Below are 27,497 nucleotides of genomic sequence, written 5' to 3'. Positions count from 1 at the left end.
CACATTAACTTAACTGCAAGCACTTGCACTGTCTCCATCCACATCCTTTCTAGATTTTTGTATCGAGCACATTGGTTCCCCCACTTTCATCCCATCCCTTACCCCAAGAAACATGTATTTTTGCCTTTTGATGAACCAAACAACCTTAGGTTAGGTGTAAAACTGAGTCTATTCTAGAGGCTGCTAGCCCCGCAGTCATGTGAAAACTGTGCTCCATTCAGTTTTGCCTCCTGATTTCTTTAGTTCAGAGGTGGCCAGGCCAGCAAGAAACTTTCCTTCTCCAGCTCAGATCTAAGGCTTGTAAAGCTGGAAGGAGGGAAAATATGCTAGACCTTCAGCTGCTCATGTTGGACGCCTCCATCCCCTTGGCTGTGGATTGTAGTTTGAATCAGCTGTTGACAAGCAATAGTCAGACCTGGAATCCATGGACATTATATCAGGATCTGTTCTGGACCGTTGACTGCAGTAAGCATACTGCAGCTGAGAGCCAACCTGTGTGGTGGCACTTGGGGCAGACAGGGAGCTTTTGGGGGGTGGTAGAATACCCGATTTCTTCCCTCCTAATAAGGCTACATTACCACTTGGGGCTGGAGGCTCATAAGAAACTTTTTGTTTCCATTCATCTGGTGGCTCAGGAAGTGTTTTCCTGCGAGCAGCTGATACTACATTAGCAGCAATGGATTCCTGCATGTTTTGGGGCCCAAAAGCTTCATCCACTAGGCCAAGAGGGGATCTTGCCGCTGCCTCCCAGGGCGTCAGTCTCTTGCCAGGCCTGTCAGCTGCTGTGTCTGGCTTGCTGAAGTAGTCAGGGGCAGGCTGGAATATAAGAGGAGAAGTAGGAGACATGGCTCGAGAAATGAATGAAGGTCTCCCAGGAAGTGATAATGAGCGTCCACTGCTTCTTTCCTAGGAAAACAAAACACCAAATGTAGTTACAGTTATTAAACAACAAAAAAGGAAGCCCCTTCTCTTCACTTACAAACAGACCTTGAAATCACATGACATCCTGGCAATCCCTTTTTAGGTCTACTTTTTAATAGTTTAGTGGAAAGAGAGGAGGTATTAAAAGGGAGGCAGAGAAAGAAACAGGAACAAAGACAGAGCCAATTGAATTTTTGAGGAAAGTAAATAGACCAAAGACAGGCTTTTACTGAAAAGATACAATTATGTTAGCAACTATGCAGTTTTTCCACTACTTAGCTAGTGTGCCTTGTTCTGAAAAGACCATTAATAATGGGAAAGGAAGTCATGTTGCGACAGTTCTGAGTGTTTACAAGATTCTTTCTAACGTGCAGGCACAGCCTAATTTATGTGGTAACAGGCTCTGTCTAGGACATCTGTCCAAGAACATATCTGTGGCAATCTCCTTTTAAGAAAGACATTTCTTACTCTAAAATTATTAGACTTATCTTAGTTTTCACTTTTCAGAGCACAAAAATGAACACCAAAAATTGAAGACGTTAATGCAATCATTCACTTAATACCCTTACAGGACGCTACTTAACCTGGCTTCTTTAAAAGCCAATGCCCTCAAAATTTCAGTACATTCCGACCCATTTATAGGAGCAATCCATTCATATTTGACAAATCCTAATCTTCTTAGTAATGCAGCATTTTGAAACAGAAACTGTGTTCATGAGAAGGTTCTGCTGCCACAGTCATTTTGCAGCGTGTGAAACAGGTACAGTATTTTCCCCATGCCAGACGTGTTCTTTGTGTTACACAGATAAATGACGTTGTTCTTACTGAGTATTCTGTATACGTGGGGTTCCTGAACTCATTCATTTACACCCACTGATTCATATCCTGAGGTTTAAATGCCTTTAACTCTGAAATCCGGTGTGAAATTCCAGACTTTTTTGCCAGAGGCTTTGCTAGAATTTAATTCAAACAACATTGGCCTGTGTTACGTTTCCTAATTAGCTTCCAAAACTTAAAATACTGAGAGCATGGTCTAGATACCAGCCAATAGGTATCTGATCATACGAGATATAGCTTATCTAGCAAATATTCACATTGAAATGTCATGTTTTATATATATATATATATATGCTTTTCTGTCACAGGATCTTGACACATTTAAGAAACTTAGAAGACCTCTTCTTCACACAGGCTTTTAGAATATGTTTTAATATCAGCCTTGTATATGAGAGATGGAAACGGAGAAGGTGACTACTGATTTCATTATTTTCGGTCAGTTTGGTGGTGCTTAGTCTGAATCTCTTTTAAAAAGTGTAGAGTGACACATAGAGGTCATGTAATGAGAGTTTTGACAAGTTTCACAACTAATGCTTTATAAGAGGACTCTCTTTTCACCTCTTAGCTATGATCATCTATTCACAGTTTGCAGCTCCAGAGAGGAAACACCACAACATTATTAATCCTACCTGAGGTTCTACTTCTATCCAGAAAAAAGTACTTCATTTTGGGCAATTTAGCTCAGTTAATTTTTAAGAACCCTTACTTAAACCTTGAGATGATCAAACATTTAAATGTGGCTGATCAGATCGTCATATATACCCAACTGAGTGGTCTAAGTTGGTACCATATAAAAAGAAGAACTATCCATTTGGAAGGTAAGTGAATAAAAGAAAATATAGAACATTTTTTCTCATAGATGAAGTCATATACTGTCAAGAATGGATTAAAGTTTCTCCATATCTTCACCTAATGGGAGGGATTTCTTCTTCTTACCTGGAAAATAGAGTCCAGGTAATAGATCATGCCTGGCACCAATGAGTGGCAGACCTAGATAGGCCAGTCAGAATACTTCTCCTTCCTCTAATGTATGGCAATTTCTTTCTTCACTGAATCCACAGAAAAGAGCTTATTCAGCAAGCCTGGTTAGCGCCTTTTGTTGAAATTACTAGCAAGCATAAATTTTTAAAATTGCAAAATCAAAATAAGTGTGCAAAATTAGATAGTTTCTATTAGAAATTCATCTGATAACCTGAACCACGAAACTAAGAAGATAAGTTTGTACAGAGGGATGAAAAGGTTGATCAAACAGGTTCATCTAGTTAGTCTACCTGTGTTAACTGCACTCAGGAGGGTTCTAGAACATTGTTTGTGCTGAGTAGACAGAAAATTTCCCACTTAGTGGACATTCCAGTTCCAAGCCCCCTGAGTACTTTGTAAGAGTCTGGAGATGCAAATTATACTGTTGAAAGAAGTGCTGCATAAAATATCTGAAATTTCAAGACAGTTAGATAAAGATACTGTTTAGTCTGTCATGTTTAGAGAAAAACTCCAGAGTTCATCCAGTTGCAGAAGTGTCTTTTTGTCCTAACCATTACTGGTAAAACAGGAACTAATTTTCTTTGACAGAGTTTAATCAGAGGATTATGAGTAATCAAGTATATTTCACTATTTGTCTAACAAAATGGGCCATTCAACTATGTTATGAAGGTAGAAGTTTAACTTGTAAAAGCAGAAATAGTGTAGACAAAATTAAGTGTTCACATTATCATGAGTTCTACTTTTTTTTTAGTACAGGTGTTAGATAAGATTCAACAAAAAATCAAGATCATTAATGGAAAATAAGATATTATTCTATGATGATGGAAACTATTCTACAGATAGCTTTGTTATCACATAAGGCAAAAAAAGGAAACAGGCAGAAGGGAGCTAAAATGAGCCCTAGTTATTTTGAATTTCAGTCTTCCTAAAATAATAGCAGTTGTCATCATCATCTACCTTCTGATAAGCTCAGAAAGCTCACAAAATTTTATATGAATTTTATTTTTATTATATCTAGGAAAAATAATATCTGTTTTGGCCTGAAACAATTTTACTAAATTTGTAAAGTGGCTACACTTTGAAGCAGTTATAGCCCCTTGGATTCAGGGGAATAGTTTTCTGAATTATTGAATTTCTTTCATCACCCATGGAAGAAATATAGCAAATGCATCAGTTATGTGCAATATGCCATAACACCTCGGTGTTTACCTTAAGGAGGAGGGATTTAGTCTCTAAGCCTACTGACTAATGATCTAAGATCATTATGGTAGTATCTGTTGTAATAAAAGTAATCCAATAGCACCCTGCACAGCAGATTTTTGTACATTGCATAGTGACATACTTTTGCAATAATTTGTTGGGTTAATAAATAGACTATTTCTATCTACCACGACTTTATTCTGAAATTGAATAATCTTTGGCTTCAGAATATATATTATTGCACATTTTTTCACACTCTTGTGGTAAATAGGTTTGAAGCACTTGTAGAAAAGCATAATTTTGCTAAAATAGCAGTGTATCTCAAATGCAGGAACTGAAAGATGATCAATATTGCCTTGTTTTCATTGCAGTTAATTTTTGTTATTGGTAGCAGTGTTCCTAGACTGAAAGCCTAGGTCTGAACATTTCTAAAGTCAAAGTAGATCTGTATTTGATATTCATATACTGATTTCAATCACTACTTTGGTGTTCAGCACCTTCAAACTAACAGACACAAACTTTGGAGTTAAGGCAACATTTAGTTGCTAGAATTCATCATTCATTTATGGGACAGCAGCAACCAGATGTAGTGATACTTTCTATTATATTCCCTTCATATTTAATTCTTGGAGATACATCTTTTGACAAGCGTGTACTAAAAAGAATGCACAAACCCCAGATCGTAAGTGAAACAGTGAGAAATATGAGGTGCAAATAGAGAATGATTATTCTACCCTCTGCCTCACTTAAGCTACAAGAAGATCATAAAAAGAGGGGTAGAGATTTTCCATTCTTCTTCCCAGAAATAGAGGGAGAAAGGAAGGAAGAGTGATATGCTACTAGAAATATTACATTATCATATATTGTATTATTGTAATATTGTTGTAAAACATTCATTATAATACCATACCAGCACTCAAAGTATTATGCTGCAAAACAAACCAGAAGCCTGACAGTGATGAATTTGTTCTTTTCCATTGCCTCATGTGAACGTTTTCAGAGGGAAAGATCTTATAACATTAATTATTGAAGGGAAAGTGATTTTTTGGATGTCAAGAAGAGAAAAGGCGGTGCAGAGCTGTCCATTGCAATCACAGAAGCCTAACAATAGCTGCTGATTGCTTGTGTGTTAATGCGAACAGATTAAACTTTAGGTTTAGCTTAACATTGATTTTAAAAATGCAAACTATTTATAAACTGGTCAATGACGCAAACATTTACTGTACCACAAGTGTATCTGATGTTTATAAGCTGTGTATTAATATAAACTAAAATGCATGTAATATTACTTCCAAAAGCAACTATTTCAGTGTATAAGTAAATGAATGTAAACACTGTACTTATAAAAGGTGTGTGCACATATAGATCTGTTTAATGTAAGCTGAAGGAGTGTGAATGTCTACCTTTGATCCAATAATATCTAGATCAATAGTCCAGAAAAATGAGTTATTTGGAACATACTGCTATTTCAAATTTCTTGATAGTTATAAAAAGCTGAAAGCCAAAAAGAGCAATACTTAGTTTCATAAAATAGTGCAAATTCTAAAGGCAAGAGTCAGAAAAATATTTGTCATTTTACAGATCAAATAGGAATGCAAAATACTACTTAGTGAAATGATTTCACAGTAACTGTTTTTCTGTTTCAGGTGGCACATCTCCTTATTAAGTGAAAATTGTTCATATGTTTACATGCGGAAACTACCTTTTCAACAGTTAAGGGGACATACATTAAATTTAAAAAAAAAGTCAAGGGTTCTATTTTCAAAAGTAGGTTGGAGTCTTAATAGTCCATGTCTCAGTGAAACTCTCTGCAACATAGATTCCCACCTGATTAAGTCACTTCAAAAAAATTGACATAGGTGTCTAAGTCATTAAGGCAGATTTATTTTTACCTGTCCATTATAGTCCTGGTCCTTAATCTCGTATCAAAGCATGTTCAGATCTGAGTTAACATTAGCGCTTGGCTAATGTTTACACAAAAAGAGAACAAAGGGGGAGGACGTAGATAAAACAATTGTACTATCTCAAAAAATGACTATTTCTATAAAAAGAACAGAGTGATATGTTTCTCATTTTGCTTTCTATGGGCTTGTAATGGCCACTGCAGTTAGAGTCCAAACTGCTGAGAAAATGGTAGGACAGAATAAGTAATACTTTATTTTTATGCCTTTTAATTCTTTCCTTCTTCCCATTTTTAAAACATAAACTAAGCACTTCATATTTTTAAACTGTACTGCATATAGAAGGGAGACATATTGTTAGTCTTATTATAGCTTTTTTCATTCCAAACCATTTACAATTTAAACTTTATATAATGAAAAAATAATTTCTCTCTGAAATGCTGCCAGCTCTGGAGTAAATGCTACAGCTGTTTTACAATATGAATACTAAAAGTTTTGAAATACAATGGAAAAATCTTATTTAGTTGAAACATTGGAAATAGTTTATAGCAGGGTAAAATTGGAATATAGAATTTAGTTAATGGGATACTAATGGCCGGAGAGGCAGGGACTCTTACAACGAAAGCCTTGTCAGTGGCTGTACTGAGACTACTAATAGACTGGAATCACGTAGTTCATGTCTCGTCCTAACTTCCTCAAAGCTGTCTTGTTAGGGCTAGCTTTCAAAAATTTATAGGGAATTTTAGAACTGGAACCTTAGATTGTTTATAACTGTGGTATTATTTCAGGTGAGAATAATCTTGTTTCAATCGTTAGTATACAAACTAATGAAACAGTTACTGTCACCCATCTTACCTAAGCTTTGTAACAAATTCTGCTTTTGACAATAAAGTTGTTTTTAGTTGCCAAGTAATGGTAGAAGAGAAAAGTAAGATATTAGAGTTAGGCCTTCACTACTGCAAAATGACTATGTGGAAAAGAAACACAAGAGTGTTGCTAACCTGTCATAAATTAGTTAGCTCAGTTTGCACCCATGTAAAGTCGAGTCAGTGCTTTCCATTATCATTTAATCTTTATCCACATATGATTATCAAAATACAATACAGTTATGCCTATAAAAAGCAAATGGCTGAAATTTTTTTGGCCATAGGCATCTTAGCTTTCCTTGGAATACTTTATTTTTTGAAAGGAAGAATATTTGCTGCCACCTTCTGGACTTTTATATTATACTGCTTAGAGGAAGGTCTTAGAAGATGAAGCCTTGTGAATGAACATTTGAAAAATAAGTGCAAAGTTGGTCCTCGTTTCTGACCTTGGAATTTTGTATGAACAATGAAAGGATTTTAAATTGATATAAAGTAAAGGTTAATTATATTTTTTCTAAAATAAAAGAAAATAAGTATTAATTTTATTGTAATACTTGAAGGTGGCGTTATTATTGTTGCTGAACATATCCAAACTAAAAAATAAGTTATCCAGTTCCTTATAATTTTCTTAACAAATCTTTCAAACTGAAATTTTCAGTCTTAGTTTTTTGGGTTTTTTCTTATTTACTTCATCCCAAATGACCCAACCATTTCCTATACTTTTCAAGCAAATGAACCTATACGGTTCAACCATTTCAAAGAGTGAGAGTAGGGAAAAGTACCGTCAATGACCAAAAAATCTATCATCCTTTTCCTTGAAAAGTGGTACCACTCCATGCTTTAGAACTGGTTTGAGGCTAATCATTGTATCTGATGTGTCTCATATTTCCATGCAAACTTGCCCATGTATATTTAAGCTGAAAGCCTTATATAGGCTCAATAGGAGCACCTTGCTTTTTACAGCTAGTTCCTGAGAACTCTGTTGGCAGTGGTAATATTTTGTCAGGCAGGAGGATTTTATTCATTATTACAGGTCTAAGCTGCTATGGGCTGCGATGTCTTTGGACACCACACAGAAGAATAAAGAGACTGTCCTCGTGCTTCCTCTGCCTGTCTAAACTGCAGGCGATGTGGACCCCCGCAGGCCAGAGAAGTCACTGGGATGTTCCCCAGCCCCTGCGCAGGCTGCACAGCTGGGTTTTCATTCACAGAGAAGTGATGCGTGCAGGCGTATGGTGCACACCCATGTCTCTTCCCACCTTCGGGTCCGGACCTGAGACTGCACGCTCACTGATAAGGACGGGGAGGCACTGCGGGGCACAGCTGCCGCTTGACAGAGGCCAAGACCTCCTGTCTGAGCCCAAGCAGCCTCAAGGGGGGGAACGTATAATTTAATACAGGGGCGCAAGAAGCAGACTTTCAACGGGACGGAAGCAGCAGACAAGGGAAGGATGGAGAAGAGACTGGACAAAGCAAAACCAGGAGCTGGTAATACTTGATACAGAAGGAAAATCTGTATTCAGCACTGGGTTGAAGAGTGATGATACTAGGACCTGATGCCCAAGGTTCCTGAGCTTGGATGAGAAACTTAAGGAATGGAAAATTCACCTGTGTATCTGGCAATGAGGCTACAGGGAGGAGACCAGAAAAAGAAAAAAATTAATAAATGGGGCAAGGAAGGTACATCTGGGGAGAGGAATCTGTCCACATTACTGTATGCTTTCCTCCAGAATTGCAGGGAAATTTCTTCCCCAGAGGAATGGAGTTTGCCCATTCTCAGCCTCTCTGCTGTCAGAAAAGACTGTGAAGCTGCGTTGGAAACCTGTGTCATCCTCCCAGTGCCGATTCAGAGGTGGAATGTCATCATGCCTTCGCTGCCAGTCACTGTAGCAGCATGGTGGCAGTTGTCTATTGTGGTTCAAGCCATGTTGGAGGAGCCTGTTGGTTACAGCATGCTGTATGATAGTATTCTGGGATTTGGTTTGTTGTTCTTAGAAAACCCTTGGGTCTTAAACACACAAAGCTATGTTGAAGCAACGCTAGTGAAGTTGGAAGGTTAAGTATTCAAAAGCTATGACATGCAAGCTGGACAATCATTGCCCCGTGCATTTTAATTAAATTTCAGGACTTCTGCCCCATCCAGCAGTGTTTCAGGGCTTCGTTTAGGAAATACTAGGATTATATAGCAAAGGAGTATATTGTGCAAAAGATGCTTTCACTGGTTGGATTTCATAGCTGGTCACTGAGGATTCCCTTTGTGGGCTTTCACCTGGAGACCTGTGATGTGTTAACACTCACAGACTGATGTTAAGGATCACATACTTTGATACAGTAACTAGTTCATATGCTGCTGGGCTCTGAAGATGCTAAGTGTCTTGAACTGGACACCCAAGGCTACTGAGTGTCCTAGTATCAGTGCCACACTCTTCATACCTTATTTACTCCTTTGTAGCATGCAATAGTGTAAAAATTAACTATGGCTTCTGACTGACTTGGGTACTAACCAAAAAATCTGTGAGGAAATAATTCTGCATGAAAAGCACACTTTGAAGAGTACACGTTAAGTAAGGAATGGTGCTAAGCGCAGAACAATGTCAAAACAAAACAGTGAAGAGCTACTCATCAGATAAGCAGTGCCATTCTGTGCCTTGAATTGAGTCTGAAGTCCTACAGAAAAAAATAGCAGATGATGACATGATTACAGATCTTTTTGTCACACAGATGCCCAGGACGGTTGGATTAACATTAATTCCAAGTGCCTCATTTTGCAATCTAAGTAGTGTTTAACATTGTTTTTCAAAATTACATATACACAGGGTCAGGTGCTTGCTTCAGTACCGTTCCTGTAGCAGTACCAAATCTGTCAAGTTTCTCTACCAAAACACATGTCTGAAAGTAACCTTAGGATGGGAAAAGTTTATCATTTTGTGCACCTGAAATGCTCACAGCTGTGCAACAGAGTACAGTGCAGGTGCAGATTTACATCACCATAAAAAGATGTTGCTGCCTCTCCTTTGTGTAGTCTTTTGAATTTTTAATGGAATGCCACCATGATTTTTTTTTTTTTCTCATTTGTTGCACTTCTGCACTTTCTGACATCAGCCAAACAACCAGCAAGGAAGTATGTGGAAACCTTCTCTGAAGAAACTTACAGCCCGGTTTGGTTCATAAAAGATATTCAGGTAGCATGGCTAGGACTGGCAAAAATACCTGTACATATCTAAAACTGTTAACTTAACCAAAGAAAATTAAACTGCAGGCAGAACAGTCATTGTCATGGGTATTATGAAGTTGTGACAGTGGCACCAACTGTGCTATGAAATTATCAGTGTCACATGTTTTCCTAAGAAATCTACCTGCAGTGAGTAATTCAGAGCTTCTGAATCCACAAGTTTTTGAAGATCTTGTGAAGTTTATTCTTTGTATAACATTTCTATTTCAAGCTGAATAGGCTCAGTATAAAATAACATTATGCCAAGCTGTGTAATTAAGATTTGCACTCGCCGTGCCGAACCACCAAAGCGATCAGTGGAATCCTGGGTGTTTGACTTCAGGCAAAGAAAGTTGTATCATGTTTTGTTAAAAAGGCAAGACTGGAAGAGTGGATCATTCTAGAACCAATCATTTTTTTTATTCTTAAAGCTACAAAATCTGGAAAAGGGCCCTAGAAAAAGAGAGGAGAAAGATTTTGCAAATTGTTAGTTGCAAAGAGTGCTGTCATTTCACTGGTATTTCCCTACCTCATAGTGCACAGAGGATTCCCCGCAGAGATGCTGGAGCAGCACAACATGATGGCAAGTCTGGTCCTTTGTTGAGGTGTCCTTCTGGATACTTGATAAACAGTGCTCCTCCCAGATCACATCATCTGGTGTCAAGTTCTCTTTATAATTGCTTATAATCTTTTATCAGAGTTCCCCTTGGTACTTTTGAAAACTCTCATGTATAGGAGCTATCTAGGATAATATGTTTGTAGATCTGTTGTCTCTCAGAGCAATAGTCTATTGATAGGGCCTGCCTTTTTTAAAAGCTCACTTTTTTCTTTGTGTTGGGTATTAGCATTCCACTTCTTTCACTATCTTTTTCTAAATAGTAGAGGAAAAAAATCATGCCCAGTGATGTGAGCATTCTGTTATCCAAGAATAATCTAGAAAATTTCAACAAAAGGCTGGAAATAGTCAGCCATCTCTGTGCAGAATAATGAAACCCTTCTTGCTGATTGTTTTCTTCTTTTGTACCTTCAGTATTTCATGATCCTCTGATATGTATTCTATCCTGTGCAGTCTCTGCTTTTTTCTTGGAGTTTTTTCCCCACTGCTTGGCTCCCTCTAATCCTAGTCATTTTTTCTCTCAAAATTGCTGCTCTACCACTTAGCACTTATTTTCTTACCTGAACCACACACGAGCCCCTCACTTCCTAATTTTTGGAGCCTGCTGATACCTCAACCTCTTAGTATTTCTTTACTTCAAATACAAATTTGTGTAAATTCTGAACATTCATTTTAGTGTGAATAATAACAGCACTCTAACAGAAAGAAAATAAGCTCATTGCCACAGAATTGCTGTGGTGACAGCAAAATGGGTCACTGCAGTTGTAGGGCTGATTTTGTGTCTCAGCTCTTGAATGTCTCATATAAAATAACATCAGGTATACAAAATTAAAAAAATAAAATTAGGTCTATAAAGTGAGGGCCAGTGCAAGAAGACTTCAGACAAAATTTAACAGAAACCTCCTTTTGATGGCGGATCTGAAAATGGCATTTGGCTTGATCTCAAAGTGAATTGTCAGTGTGTCTAGCATTCCCTGCTGCAAGTCTCGATATACATGTGTTATGAAGTCCCACAACATCGGCCTGGTGCTTTTGGAACCAAGCAGCTTATTGTCACTGGATGTTGTCACATGTCTTAGGACACTGGCAAAATTATTTCTTCCGTAAGAGAGCAGAAAGCAAAAGAATGAGTCTTACTTGTAACAGATGATAATGTTTACTTTGTAAAAGTTCCTACAGAAAAAAAATCATTGAAATATCTTTCTATTTGTTTCATTATATGTTATCTTTTGCTGAGCAGGAACATGGTAAGAGTGGTTCTCCCTAGAGAAGGGAGGGTGTTGGAATTTAAGCAGTTCTTTGTTCAAGATCTAAATTTTGTCTTTTATTTTTGCAACAGAAATTTTAAGTTTTTGTCTAAAAGCTACTGATCTCCAAAACAAAACTTCTAATTCAGGTTTTATAACAAGAGGTTTATAACTGAATCAGAAAATGAAAGTATGTAAGCTCTTGACTGAGGTAGCTTTTGCCAGTTTTCATGAAAAGGGTGTCTAGAATGTGAGATCCAAACTGGTGCAGTGTAATACTTCCAGCATGGGTTATAATTAAATGTGCTAAAAATAACATAAAACACTTAAATTCCTCTTTTAATGTGAATATACTGGAAGTATTGTTAACTAAAGAAACGGGTGGCCTAAAATTCACTGTTAAATATGCTTATATAGTAAACATAACAATTGCATCTTGGTAGCTATGTCGTATTATATTGAAATAATTCTAATAGCTTTTTCAGAAAAGCATTTGCAAAAGCTTATTGCCCTTTCAAAGTGAAATTTCAGATGGCTTCTCTCTACACAAATCATTCCTTTTCTTGAAATTTCAGCGATGTGTGACATCATCGTTAGCTTTTATTTAGACTTATGACAATGAACAGCTCAACTTTCCTCTAAATACCTGCTTCACAAGAATTTACATTTTGGATAAAAGTGTTACTTTAAGTAGGCTAGTCTTCTGAAATATTAGTAAGAATTGCAGACTTACCTGATTAGTAAAAAGAGTCTTGAAGGCAAGTTCAATCCAAGCACTATGCATGTAGAATGACATGTATATATGAAATTGAATTCAGAGTTGGACTTTGAATGGGATTTTCAAAAGATCTTAGCTGAGTTAAGAGGACTAATATCTCTGGGGCTTTTGCTTTTAACTGTTATTGATGCTTTAAAAAATCCTTCTGTCATTCTAGGTCATATGAAATACTTCTATTTGAATAAGAGCAAAAAATCCAAATGTGATCTAAATCCAAATTTTCGGCATAGATGCACTTCTTTTTCTTTTGGACAAAGTAAAGAGAAGATAGGCTAATAACTATATTTTATATTGCTATCACGGAAGCTGACTTTTTGCTTATTGCTGTAAACAGGCATATGATTTAGTTGACTTCTTAAGTGAACTTTTGGGTCGTGCTGAAAATGAAAGAAATATCAAAATGTTTTTAAAGATGACAATTATGCATTTCTGTCTTTCATGTGAATTTAGTTCTAGACAGATGACTCAGGAAACTGAAATGTTCTGTTTCAGTCCATGGCATTTCTCTAGTTCCTATTAACTTGACTTCTGTCTTTCTGGAGAGCTGATGTCCTTCGGCTGAGAATATATCCCAGCTTTACCTTTTGTTTCTTCTGCTGATATTTAGAATAATAACGCTATATTGTTTCTTACTTGGAAAGTGGTATGCCATGTAGGCATATATAGGCTTAGAAGTTAGATTTCAGTAATTCATGTATTTCGCATAGGATACTCAGTAACCGGTGATGAATTCCAGAAGTTACTGACCTGAGCCTGATACAAACTGGTGGCCATGATGTGTAAGCTGCTGCATCTTGTTAGTAGCCACATGCATCAACATCAACACTTGTGGTGGAAGTACAAAACTGCTAAAAATCTCCTCGTTAAGGAAAGATTCTTATTTGTGGTAGGGTGAACAAGTACAGAAGTGTGATTAGTTTACAGATATATTTTACAGGAGGAGACTGTAGGTAAAAACATGTAGAGTCAATATGGCTGATTGGATTTCTGTGTATCTCTCTAGCAGCACTGCTTATCTTTGGTAGGATATCTTTATTCCAAGTAGGTGCTACTATCTTAAACTTCTACCTAAAATAGTGTATGTAACTTCAGGTAAAACTTTTACTAGAGGGGAAGGAAGGAGGGAGAAAAGGAAAGGGAAGGGGAAGGAGGAAGGAAGGGAGGAGATTACATATTAATGGGATAGCATAGAAAATAGATTTCCCCTAAAATATACTGTCAGTCTGTAAATGTAAGTGAAACAAAAAAATAGCAACCAAACCAAAGAAAAAAACCCCAAACAGGCAGAGAAGAAAGGGACAAGTTTAATGATAGAAGAAAAATACAGATATTGACAGTGGAAAACAGATAGAAGGGAGGTCTCTGAAGGATTAAAATATTGCTACTTTCTATTTCTAGGTAAATGCAGTGTAATTATTTCTTGACTTTTCCAAACTATTTTTGTTTTAATTTCCCATCATTCTCCTGAAGTTTAAGAAAGAGATGGATCACTTGGTCATTTTCTTATAATGCAGTCAGTATCCCAATCCAAAATTTAAAGGAGAGAAAAGGATTTTGGAGGTCCAAAAATCAAAGGAGTGATTTTTATTGGCTTGATTAGGCTTTGATTCCAGTCTGCTTTCTGCATGTACAACCAAATGTATTCACTGCAATATTATACAGTAGCTTTTAAGACCACAGACTCTTTAATTGTCTACAGTAGCAGTATTTCAATGCTTAGTCCCCAATATAACACGTAAAAGGTGAAAATATAAGACCAGAGTAAAAATATTTGAAGTGGGAAGAAGCACTGTAAAGCCCCAAGGGAAAATAATAAAATGTGTATGAGAGACCAATAGGAAGACATGGTCATATTTATGATTTACTATTAAGTGCTAATTTCTGTGGCATAGACTACTCTGGTTGCAAGAATCAGTATTCTTGAATATATGTATCCCTTCAGTTCTCAATCACTGTGCTTTCACAAGAAACTATTGCATTACCTTGCAGCTGCAAAACCCAGCTTACCTCTCTGACTGTTCAATAACTTTGATCTACTGGCATCTATTTTACTTGCTGGATTCAAGGCAAACTTTGGCTAAAAATATGTCTGCACTTGGGATGTCAAGTTTCCCCAAAATGGGAAATCTTTAACAATTTTTCCAGCTGTCTTTCCACCTCTTTTAGACTTCAGAACACTCCAGCATCTCTTATAGGACATTCTCTGTGAAATCACAGAGGCAATTCATGATTTTGGATCACAGCTGATCCACATAGCTTACAAACTATGCCCCTGGCCAATCAACCAGATTCCCGTGGAAGGACCTTTGAGCCAGGACAGATTCTGACTGAACTCAGTGGGGCTCTGTGCAGGCCCAAGGTCTATCCAGTTGTATTCTGCTAGTGATCAGTCAGAGTCTAATACTGTATATATTTTATGCTATGTTAGTAACACATACTACTATTCATATCATTTAATAAGGCACTTAAAAAAAAAAAAAAAGTCCTCAAATCCCTAGGTCATTAGAACATAGTTGGGGAGGGGAACAGAAAGAAAGCTCTTCTCTGTTAATTTGACATACCAGGAATATTGCTTACTGTTGTTTCTGTTGTAGTAGTCCTAGAGCAAAAACTTAGTGTCCTGCTTACTTAATACAATGGTATCTATTCATTTCAGGATGTTATGTGTATAAAGCATCTGATAATATACATAAATGTGCTATAATGTTACGTATTTTGATTCCTTGAAAAAGTTCAAATATTTTGGACCCAGGTTTGAGGTGATACATCTGACATTATTAAGTAAACTAAGGAATACTATTGGTACTGTTTCCATGCCAGGTTACCATTCAATTGATTGCAAGCAAAATGGACACTAAGTTTCAGCTATAAGGTTTACTCTTCAATAATGGATGGCTTCCACACCTGTGCAGTGACACCAGCTTTCTTTGCTGAAAATTTTGGCCTCGGAGCAGTAAACAAAGAAGATGTGGTGGTTTCTGGCTTAGAAAATGCAGAGTAGCCTGTAGGTGAATATGATTCATTTACTGGGATAGAAGCATTTGACTGGAACGAAGGTTGTGAGCTGTAGGCTGGCACGGAGTACACTGAAGATGCCCGGGTGTTAGTAGGAGAGCCAACACTAGGTGGTCTTAAAGGTAGAGCTTGCTTTGAAGTGGACAACTTTGATGTCTGCTTAATAGTAAGGCTTTCCTTAGTACTAGGAGGTTGAAAAGTAAATAAAGATGCATCGAGTTGATAAGGTTGATGTTTCATAATATCCAAAGCATTGAGAGCTTTCTTAGGTTTTCTTTTTGTATTTTTGGTAGCAGCGGTGGACTTCGAGGAGGACTTGGTAGCAGCAGGAGGGTAAGATGGGCAGTGGATGGGATTATAAGCAACAGGTGGAGGTGCTCGGACGTTAGATGAATATTTCCAGGAAGCTGGTAAAGATGGAGTTGGGGATGAGGCTCGTGCCATGTTTGCCTGCACAGTCTCTGAATCCACCACATACTTCTCCATTCGAGAGTGCCTTCTGGCAAATAACTGTGCTCCTTTTCCACTCATAGCTGGTGGCATCTCAAAGGGTGGCTTTGTTCCTCCAGCACTTGGTGTGACTGATGTTGTCTTGGGTGTATGGTTTGGACTCGCTAGGGTTGCCTGAGGCCCTTTGAAAGGACCAGCTAGGTTGAGAGTACTTGGGGGATGGGCAGGAGAATGAGGATACTCTGGAGATTTGAGTGGTGCAGGATATGCTGCCTGAGGTGAGGTTGGTGCTGGGAAAGAAGGAGACTTGTTAGAAGCCACAGCTGGAGGAGACCAAACTGGTGAAACTGGAGTATCAGCAGTAGGAGAGACCTTGAGCGAAGGCTTTGGAGCAACAGGAGGAGGGGCCTTTTGTTTAGATGCTTGAGTCTGCATGAAATTGCAAGCTTCTGCTCCCAAACTGAGGTAGTCTTCTTCAGGTCCTGACTCAAAACCAGCTCCAGTACCTTTTTTGCCCTCTGCATTGTGTACAAGGGACAACAGGGCAGGATTAGGACTTACTTTGGGTGTTTCTTTGAAAGTGAACATAGGTTTTGAAGTGCTTCTTCTCTTTGCCTCTTGCAGTATCCCAGTTCTTTTGGCTGGCACTGCAATCCTTTCATCTCTGGATGCTATGTGTTCTGTTGGCTCCATGGGTGACCACACAGTTGGGGCAGTTCTGCTGGCTACAGGAGCTGAAACAGGTCTGTATAAAGCCTCAGGTGGTGGGCTTAGAGAGCAGTAAGGAGGTGGTGCTGGTATATCTGAAAGAGGACTAGTGACATTTCTTGTGGGTGAAAATGGTGCAGCTGCTCGGTTTTGAACCCCAGAAGGGAAGGGTTTAGCTGTTTTATTCAAAGACATTGCTTTTTGAGCTTCAGAGGACTGAAAAGAGAGGTTTGTGTCTGGTGCTAAGCCAAAGCCATTTTGTTGTACCGTTTTGCTATGATTCTGGCTCATGTCTGTGTAGCTTTTGCTCACACAGGTCTGCTGTCTTGTCATTTCTTCCTCTTTTGTTTGATAGACTGAAGAGCTTACTTTCTGGAAGTTCTCTGAGATGGTGGCTTCCCTTCGTTCCTCCGTATGCACCGTACGTGCCTTTGTCTCCTCTTGCTCAGCTGTAATCTGATCCATCCTCTGCCGTCTCTTGGCAAACATGAGGGCCCCTTTACCTGTGCTCTCTGGAAGTGTCTGCATCTCCTCTCCACTTTTTGTCTTCTTTTCAACCTCAAGTAGACCACTGTCCCAGTCAAATGTCACAATCTTACCGTCGTTGTCAATGTCAGAGAAGAAATCTTCATCTATTTCTGACTCGCTTGTTGCAAGCAAATTCACTTCGAAAGTGTTTTCTTTGTCCCCTTCTTCACCTTCACCTTCTTCACCCTCGTCTTCGTCACGTTCTAACTCCCCAGTACCGTAGCTAACTAAAGTATATTTCCTCGCTCTTTGACGACGCTTCTTGAACATCAACACCCCCTTGGAATTGGGATTGGGAGCTGCTGTCAGCAGCAATGCAATACTTTTACATTTAGATTTGGCTTCTTTGACCTGCTTCTCTGACAGACTCTCACTTCGCCGGAGCCCTTTGGAAAGAATTGAAGTGCACGTTTAATTGCATGCAGCCCAGAAAAATACATTGAGGCTTATAATAACTAAAATAGTTATGCATTTATCTATACTGAAATTTGCCCACTGTCCCCTTCTGCCATATTAAAGCATTTATTTGCTTTTGCATGGAGAGGTCATTATACTTCAGTTTTTCCCACAATATCAACTCTGTTGTTCCATACCCAGCATTCCTTAGAGTCACACTCATGCAAGTTCAAAGGCTACATCACTTTCTTTAGGGCTACATCACTTTCTTTAGGACTACATCACTTTCTTTAGGACTTTCTTCGTTCAACAGGAACATTACATCTGTCTTTATTTCTAGTGTTCTTGTTCGTTATTCCCGTAAGTAATCTCAGCAGCAACAGGCAGATGATATTTTCTCGTTTATTCGATTTCTATGGCCTGGTAGTTATCAAGTCTTTGACCACAGTTCTTAGGCTTACAGTAGACATTCCCAGCCAGCCAGGCCCATGACTGTTTAACATCTGACACCAAACGAAACAGAGTTTCATTCTGTCTGATGGTGGCAGCAGGTTCTGCCATTTATGTGTTTATTTTACTCATATGCTTTACAAAACATGTATAGTTGATAAAAGTTGGTATGCTTCTATGTATTATCTATTAAAAAGCAAGTATACATCCAAAAAGGCATACACAGAAATAATTAGTGTTAATTTTCAGTCCCTTGGAAGACATGGGATTTTGGCCATGTTACTCAGTGAAAGCAGATTTCAATCTTTTAGCAAGCATTACTTGCCTGAAACATAATCCAAAATTGTATAGGATATAACAGCTACAGAATATTTATTTTGAAAATGTGGCAAGAATGAATACACATTTAAGAACTGAATAGAGGACGTTCAACTACTCAAGAATATTCACTAGCATATATCAGTAATACATATTTCCTAAAGCATAAATTATTGGTTTTCATCAGGAACACATGCAGCTGTAAAGCTGATAGATGCACTGTACATCAGCATGACTGCTTCCTTGTTATGTGACACGGAGCATGTGCCTCATGGGGCAACACTAGTCAGGTGGTGTTCCTGTTTCTTTCCCTTCCTTATATTCTACCATCACATCTCATGAATGACAGCCTCAATAACTTCTCCTTTTTAAAAAGCTAGAATTTAAAGCTGTTCCTGCCTAAATCAGTGGTCCTACTTAATTTCAAAAGAAGAAAGTACGCCTCTGATATATGAAAATAGAACAGTAAATTATTTGGTAACTTTTGCTAGTATAGATAAAGCAAACTCATTAAAGAAAGCCATGTGGTGTATTTTCTATCAATGATCCTTTTAGCCATGTCAGTAGATGGAGTCTGATACTTCTCCTATTAAAGACAATTGGAGTTTTGCCATTATGCCAGATGACAGCATGACTGGACCAGTGGTTTTCACAAGAACCTATAAAAGAGAAAAGAGCATGGCATCCGAACCAGCAATATGTAATATTTTATTTTGAGAGGGCCAAATCACAAAACCCTTGGCTCAGTCCTTTGACAATCCAAATGCTTACAATAGTCACTAAAGACATTTTCCAAATGTATGGGCTTTAGTGTTAGAGTGCCTCTGCAAACAGAAATGGTGACCCTTCAGCGAGTAAGTTCTATGCTTTCAAATAAGCTACTTGTATCAGCAGTGAGTGTTTTTCTAGGAAGGGGATTCAGCAGGTACCCATACAGTTCTGTGGAAAGAAAAAATTTAAACTTTTCGTTTTGCTAGGGTGTTTTTTCTTAATTAATCTGAATAGTTGCTTAATCAATAGTTTCAAAAGATGGCACAAGAAATCTGACCCGCTTAGGTAAATATAATCTGATTACTATTTACAGGGAAAATTTCTGCTAAAGAGATCAAACACCTATAATAATTATTCTTCTCTAGTTTAGACTTAAATGCTGCATTAGAACTTCTAATTTTACAAAAAACATGCATAGTATTTGCTGCACACAGATTATTCCTCTGTGCTTGGCAATTCGTTTTTTCTAATGTGTATAAGGAATTTACAAACAGTAATAATAAAATCAAACATTTCTATAGATTAAATCAGTGGCTCCTAAGGATAATGACCTGCCACTAGGTTTAGAAGGAATTGAGGTTGTCATGGTTGAGATGGGAAAAGGACAGAATCTATGTACTACTTGAAAGCAGAGTTTATCATGTAATACGTAGTTCATTCTTTGTACTTTTGCCTTATTCGAGAGACACTGCAAGTAATTCTCTAAGAAAGACAGGCACAGTCACACAGTTGGTTATAACTTTGCAGCCAAAATGTAAAGCATGTGCACTTTTCTTTTATGCTGCATTTAATATGCCAAAAATATGTGGATTGCATACAGACACTCAGGCATAAGTAACTGCTTAATCCACTTGCCAAAAAGATACAAATGGTTATCATGCTAAAAATATGCTTAGTGAGGAATTAGCAGTGGGTTAGCTGACTAATTCCAACACTGCATATGAAATAGCTTGTTGCTACAGTATATCACTGCACACATTCAAGCACCTTTGACATACTGCTACTAAATCCCCAGACAGGATTCTTAACATTGTTGGGAAAGAGCAAGTAACCAATAGAAAGGTGCCATATGAATAAAATAATACATAAATACATAGATAAAGAAATAAATAATACATATCTACATTCAGTTAATTAATATTGGATCCAGTTGCAAGTTTACTTTCATGTAAACTTCTTGGACACGTTTTGAAGCTGACCTCTGGGTATGGGAGTCAGGAGAAATAGCATGTTCACTTTACAGTCTAGAGAAGACTGACAAAACTAAAAGGATCATGTAACAGTTATACACATGCTAGTGTCTGTCAAAATCTCTTCTGCAGGCAACATCAAGCTTTTCTACCAGCCTTTTTAATTAACTTCTAAGAGCAGTGGCATGGCTTTGATTTTAGGTGATGCAAATGACAACACAAAGTTTTTGCTATAAAAGGAGAAATCCACAGGATTCCCTTGGACGTGTGCAAGCAACTTGCTTTTTTTGTTGATATTCCACAGATTGCCTCTGAATATACATTAGAAGACCAGCGCAATTCAGCCCTTTTTGGAGATGTAAGTATTTTTAGTTGGACAATGTCATTAGTTAATTTCAAAGTGGAAGTCTACTAAGCAAAGTTATTCAGCACAGTTAAGGCATGGGTATACTCTTGGCTCATCACCAGGAGCGTTGTATGACCCTGAAAAAATATATAAAGCAAGAAATCGTTTAAAAGAAAGACAGAAGGAAAGTTAGAAAACTGCAGAAAAATCTTTAAACATTTTTTCTAATGCAGTCTAAATTCTGAAATTATGTTCAAAGTTACAAAAGATACCCTCAGGCAGTGCAAATGATTAGATGGGACATACTTACTTGCGTGCCTCGCCCTGTGCTTGAGAGGTCTGTGATCCCTTTCCGAGTGCTGGTCGTCTTCTCCCTGCTCTGTGCCTTCTGATGAGATTGCAAAGGAGAGGAGGGAAGGAGGTGCTTCTGACCGCCCTCCTTCCACTTGAGAATCAACACACCCCCTTTCAGCTAGAGACCTGGGTGCTTCCTTCTCCCTGTCCGAACAGTCTAGGATCACCTCCACCCTAGGGAGGGATGGAGCTGCACCTTGGATCCTCTTGACCTCTTTGCCACTAGAAAACTGGACTACTTTGCTTGACCACTGGATGTTGCCCTCTTTCACGCCCAGGGGAATTGCAATTACAGGGCTAGTTCCATCTTGTTGTACACTGGGTCCTCTTCCTGAAGGGGTGCTTTTTTCTGCCCCTAAAAGAGTCACAGCAGGAACATTGGTGCCCTTGCACGCGTCATTTGAGAGGGACAACTGCAGCTCAACCATAGTACCTGGCCTTCTTTCTTCTGTCTTCCCTCTGAAAGCAGCCTCATCTGTCACCATCACTTTGGAGGTGCCTATCACTTTAGGAGTAATTCCATGGCTCTGTGTGGTCTCTTGTTTCATTTCAGAAAAGTGTATGTTGCTTTCTCCTGCTCCCTGGTGAGTCTCACTGTATATCTCTGTGATGCATAAATCTCCATGGCGTATCTCTTTTGCTGTGTTAATCTGCAATGTAGTACTCTCCCTATAGTCCTCAGTTTTTATGTTATCATGTTTTCCATTTTCTCTTTCAGCATTCAAGGTTTCATTTATTCCATTGGAGGATCTGCACATACATAAACAAGTAATTCAAGAAATTAAGCTGCTGTAAGCACAGCAATTGTAAGTAGATACAAAAGAAATTTCTGTATAGTACTTTTTCCCCTATATTAATTGTGGTACCTGCTTCAGGTCCATTTAAGTAGAAGAATTTTCCCAGAGTGTAGAGGTCTTAAACTGAAGCATCTTTGTGTCTTTCAAAATTCGTCAACTTAACAGTTCAGTAACAGGGAAATTACACTACTGCGGTAGAACTATGATCCTACTACCATCCTTCTGCAATATTGAATGATACAATTTCTAACATCAATATGCTTTCACACATTTCTGTTATCGTGTTTCCACAAATGCTGCTGAGACTTCTGGAACAATGCTTCTTCATATTTCACATGTCCAGGAGAAGATTAACTTTGCATGACACCAGAAGAGCGGTGTCATGCAATTTTTGTCTCTGTGGCTATTGCTGCAACTGTTTTAGGCACCATCCTCACATATAGTTCCTGTCCCATATAGTTTAGTCTCCAAGGAACAGATAAGTACTGGATGAGGATCAGAGAGAGGAGAATGAATACTTAAAATACACATTCAAAGAATTCCTGTAAGCATCATCATCCTTATGTACCATGGAATAATTGAAACATTCTGGGCCTATTCCAGTGATACAGTGAAAAAAGGTAGTGAACCCATACAATATTTCCTAGTTATTAAAAATATATATTTCTAACTGGCAAATATTACTTTGACTTCCTAAAGCCTACTATATACCTCAGTGTAGCTCCCTTTTTTAAACTATTCATTCCCCTGGCCCAGTTAGGCTGTTTTACTGGTATTAGGACTCCTCGTGTACGCTCTAGCTTCTTCTTTCAGTACTCTGGGCCATACTGACTACTATTAATTTGAGAAGAAACCTTTTCTGTACAGCAAGACTGCAGCATGCTATTAAGGCTTTCTGTTGACTAAGAAGGTAGCAAAGCATTTTTGCAAATGAGGGAAGGTACCCTCAGTAAAGGATTAATATCAAGTATTATAGACATTTCTGAAATCAAAAGCGGGTCCCAAGTATTCTGAAACTTTGGAACTCCCTACAAAGAAAGGCTGGAAGAAGGAACAGAAGAAATAAATCTGTCAGTGCTCTGAAGAAACTTCAATATCACTTGCCTTTCTAGCCATGCAGCATACTGTTTGTAGCAGTCTGGGTCTGCTTCAAATAGCACAAAGTGTGTAACATTCATTAAACCACATATGGAGCTACATAAAGGTCAGACAGATTTTAATTTAGGGAGCTCCTTGTGAGTGCTGCTGGATTTCATTGTATTATGCTATTTGGATGATCAATTGTACTACTCTTAAGTACAGATAAATTACAGAAATCTGTAAACATTTCCTTGTAAGATATGAGGCTGGGGGCTGGGCCAGCTAAATGTTAGCCTTTATTGGTAGCTGAGTGATTGTGTGTATGTGTGAGAGAGAAAGATTTCCACCTTAAAAGGCCCTTGCTACTTATGGATATACTTCTACTCTATATAGACATAAATGTGTATCCATGTTTTGAGGCAGAATACTGGGTCTAATCTCTTTTTTGTCATTTAAGATTCTGTTTTGTCAAATTATTATTTTTGTTTCAGGTCTTTCCAGTGCACTACAGGAACACCACCCCTGGTGTAATTCCAGGAAGGAAGCAGAACTCATGGAGTCAGCATGGCATGGTCTGTCTCAGAGTCGTGTTTTACTCCCTACATGGTGCATTTCATTTTGGTATGCACTGAGCACACTCCCCACTTCTTCCCCCTAGAAGTTTTCTTTCTCGACTCAGCAGTAGCCCAAGAGTTGCTAACATTGATGTGAAAAGAGCAGGCTAGTGTTTCTGTTTCTGTCCCCACTGTCGATGTTTCCTGATACATCTGTTCAGCATTTGTCGGGAAGGTCAGTAAGATGCTCCCCCACATAGCATCTGGAGAGTGCCAGCCCTGCAGGGTGTCTCTTTCCTCTGATCCTGTAAACCAAAGATTTTATGGTCACTGCTGCTCAGTAACTGACTGTGGTTTACAGGGGGTTGGGAAAACTTTTTGTAGACATCAAAGGCCAAGTGGCATTTAAAAAACTACTTTAAAAGCCTAATTTTCTTCCCAGTAAGCTTAGTAAGAGCAGAATTAGGCCAACAATGAATGCCTATGAAAATCTCATCCTTCATGCTAATAGTTCAGGAACAGTCAGAAGCTCCCTAAGCAGAAATATTCTTCCCTGCTGGAGAAAGATGCTTGGATGTAAGGATCACCACTGGAACATCCCTTTAGTTAGGCATTATTCTTTCCTCATGATTTCCAGCACTTTCTTGAGATGTCTGCTAGCAAGTGACTACTCAGGAAAGGAAAGATTTGCTTCTCATTGCTCTCAGAGGATGCTAAGACACTTCCTGAAAAATCCTTCTGGTGGTGGTGCTGAGAGGGCTACTACCCACAAAGGAGGTGGCAGGGGAAGTGAAGTGTTTCAATTTATTCTCCCATACCCTGGAAAATACTGACAGTAGGGGATGGGAGTTGGGGGAGATGAGCTGATGAGAAGAAATTCAAACATTCTCCCGGTGAATTCCTTTAGAACATTTTTGTCACTTTCAGAGTGTTGATCAACTGCAATTTTCTTAAAATTTATAACAGGCACAGTTTCATTCCATGAAACACTGAATTACGTGGTCTAAGCACTCTGTTTTGGTTCTGATTTTCACGATCTGTCTTGCCATTCACCATACTTTCATGCAGGCGCAATGGAGTGAATGGAAGATGCTGTCACTTTCAGCTAGAGCATCCTGTGGCCTTCAGACAAACTGAAGTATCAGTTATAGAGCAGCAACAGGCAGGAGTCAAAGCATATGGAGCTATTTCTATGGCTGAAAAGAAGACAGCTGGTCAGGTACAAACATATTTTTTACAAGTGCAGTTCCAGTGGTCATGTTATGAATTAAAAATATAAGAATGCAGATATTACATGAAGAGCATTCAAATGGTACACTGCTGAACCAGAAACAAGAGCTATGCACTATGGAGAAGGTAAGCAGTAATCCTTAGCTATCACTGTTCCCCTGATCTCATCACATTGATCCATCACACAGCCCAAGACAACAGGCACAGACAGGCCATGCAAAATGTCTATTATAAATAAAATGCATACTCCTTGAGACCCTCTTGTTTTGAAGGCAGACTTTGAACCACTAGACACTAGACACTTTAGGAAAGTTCCTTTGCGCACGTTGCAGAAACCACAGAGGAATTTCACATGCTGTTTAGACATCCCTGGTAACCAGAGACAAGAGCCTTTTTTGCACCAGAGTCCTTTCAGCCTTTTCCAGTGATGCTGCTCTGACCCCTTCTGTCCTCCTGGTCCTGCCTGTGGGAGAGCAGACTCAGGGAACTGCAGTAGCTCAGGGGGGAACCATAATTCCTTACAAGGAATGTGGAAGTCTTAGGTCTTTTCTTCCTCTTCTTACTCATACTGAAGTCAATTCACCTTGTCTGAATTCACAAAGTCTGGGGAGAATGTGTTTACTGTAGGTGATTCTGAACTCAAGATTGCATATATTACACTGATGACAATTACTGAACAGTTATTGGAATAGACTGCTGATACACAGTGAGCAGTAACGATGGCTTGCTTGCAAATTTACATGAATGTTCTCTACTCTAAGAAGCTCGAAGCATTTTCAAAGAAAACTGAAATTCTCTGTCATTATTTTATAAATGGAGAAGCTGAGACCCAGAGAGCTGTAAGTGACTTGCCCCACCTCATCTAGTGAAGTGATAACAGCTACAGAAATAGAATTCATGATTTCCAGACACTCTCCCCCTCCTGACTACTAACACATTTTGCCACCCAAGAAAACCATTTGCCATGTCATCATCACGGCATATCTGTGTAATACACTTTCTCCATCTATACAGTCTTTGCTTTTTGTAAGCCTCACTTCCCTATCTATGGGGAATAACAACACTTCACTACTTCAAAGGGGTGGAAAGAATAATTGAACTCCAGACTCTGCAGTATGCAGATATGGTAGTGGATACCTTGTAAGTATTAAGAATACTTAATAAGAAATAAAATCATTACATTTGGAGACTGTACTCTTAATTCCATGCCTGAACTGTTCTGTTCAAATTATATACATCATTTCCTTCAGATCAAATACTCCCTTTTCCACAGAGACAAGCAGAGTCACAGGCATTGATAAGAGGACTATCAGAAGCTCACAGTATAAGTCTGCAAAATGAGTGCATTCAAAACCAGCATTTTCCATGTGGTCCACTAAACGGAATTGCCCCAAAACAATCTGAGCATTCCTGTACCTCTTGATAAGCATCTGCAGGACGTCAGTCAGGCTTTCCATCAGAACGATAACTTCAGCATAGGTTAAGTCTCCGCAAGGCTTGCCATTGATAGACACCACCTCATCTCCCTCACACAGTCCAGCTTTAGCTGCTTTGCTTTTGCTGCGAACCTACAATGAGTCAAAAACAAATTCCAAATTGCACGTTTAGTGTTCATTTTAAAACAGCAGCAACCATGTCCTTAACTTATTTTTGTCTGTACAAAAGAAAAAGGATCAGTAATACTGATCATAAACAAATTTCTAGTAACACAAATTAATAACTTGTCCCAGTTGAGTTAATATTGTTCTGGCCGGTAATAACAAATACAAAAACTTCTGTTTTACTGAGCTTGTGAGCTAGATGTCAAACAGGCTGGAATTATTTTTTTTTAAACAGGGAGACACAGAAGTTTGGGACAACAATCAATTGATCAGAGTTTTGCAGAAATGCAAAAAATCTGATTAGTTTCTGCAAAATCTAAGACTACTAGAGCTGAAATCTACACCAAGATTTTAAAAGAAGTGTGTGTAACTTCAGGCTCCCCTGGGCAGAATGTCAGTATCTACATGCTGTTAAAGCTGTAGGTATACAGACTTCTGGTATACTGGACACTTTTCCTTAGATGCCCGACTGTAGGTTTAGTTGACAAACTATAAACACCTGAATCACTGGAGATCCTAAATCCATGTTTAGTCATCTCAGTAAGTGCCCTGATTTATTAAAGTTAAGACATGCCTGTTATGGTTTAACCTTCCCCATTAAGTATTCATTCAAGAATCTTAATGCAGCTTGGTTTTTGCTGTTTCACTTCTTTTTCCACTGGCAGCATGTTATAACTTGTCATAGTCTTTGTATAACAAAGCCTAGACAGCTTTAACACCACTCAAGGTATGCCATACAGTTGACTGCTATTTTTAAAGTACATATTTGGCAAACAGTATGTTATATTAACCAGGATGCTTGCAGGAGTCTATTTTAGAATGACACATACACATAAAAGGGCTTTGCTCTCAGTCTTCTACCTGTTGGTGTGAGTGCTTTGGCCTTATATGATATTCCATTGGTGGGTTGATATGTTATCCTTATTAATTCTCATAGCATTTTCTTGAAAATTTTTGAAGAAGTAGTATCGTTCTGCCACACTCATAGCAACACAGTCAGTCCTCACTGACTCTAGGAAAGTTACTTTTGATATACACCAGATTTGAGGTTGCAACTGTCCCACAGACTCATGGAATTATCCCAAATATTCTATTAGGCCACTGGGCTGGGACCTAAAATGCATTTCTGGATGCAATTTTGAACGTTTCTT

At 38.5% G+C, this 27,497-nt stretch overlaps 1 protein-coding gene across 1 annotated transcript; it reads right to left on the bottom strand.

The window, feature by feature from the left end:
* Positions 1 to 26,313, bottom strand: SYNPO2 (synaptopodin 2; the record flags this gene model as incomplete). The annotated part of the gene is made up of 4 exons (XM_010291584.1): positions 1 to 906; positions 15,463 to 17,645; positions 21,041 to 21,834; positions 26,162 to 26,313. Coding segments are annotated over 4 exons (3,693 nt in total), but the record flags the coding sequence as incomplete, so codon positions are not given.
* Between the last annotated feature and the right edge of the window lie 1,184 nt (positions 26,314 to 27,497).

Source organism: Phaethon lepturus, unplaced genomic scaffold (genome assembly GCF_000687285.1).
Source record: "Phaethon lepturus isolate BGI_N335 unplaced genomic scaffold, ASM68728v1 scaffold16130, whole genome shotgun sequence".
Lineage (NCBI taxonomy): Eukaryota > Metazoa > Chordata > Aves > Phaethontiformes > Phaethontidae > Phaethon > Phaethon lepturus.
Note: the sequence above shows the minus strand (reverse complement) of the source record. Positions and strands in the feature narration are given on the sequence as shown.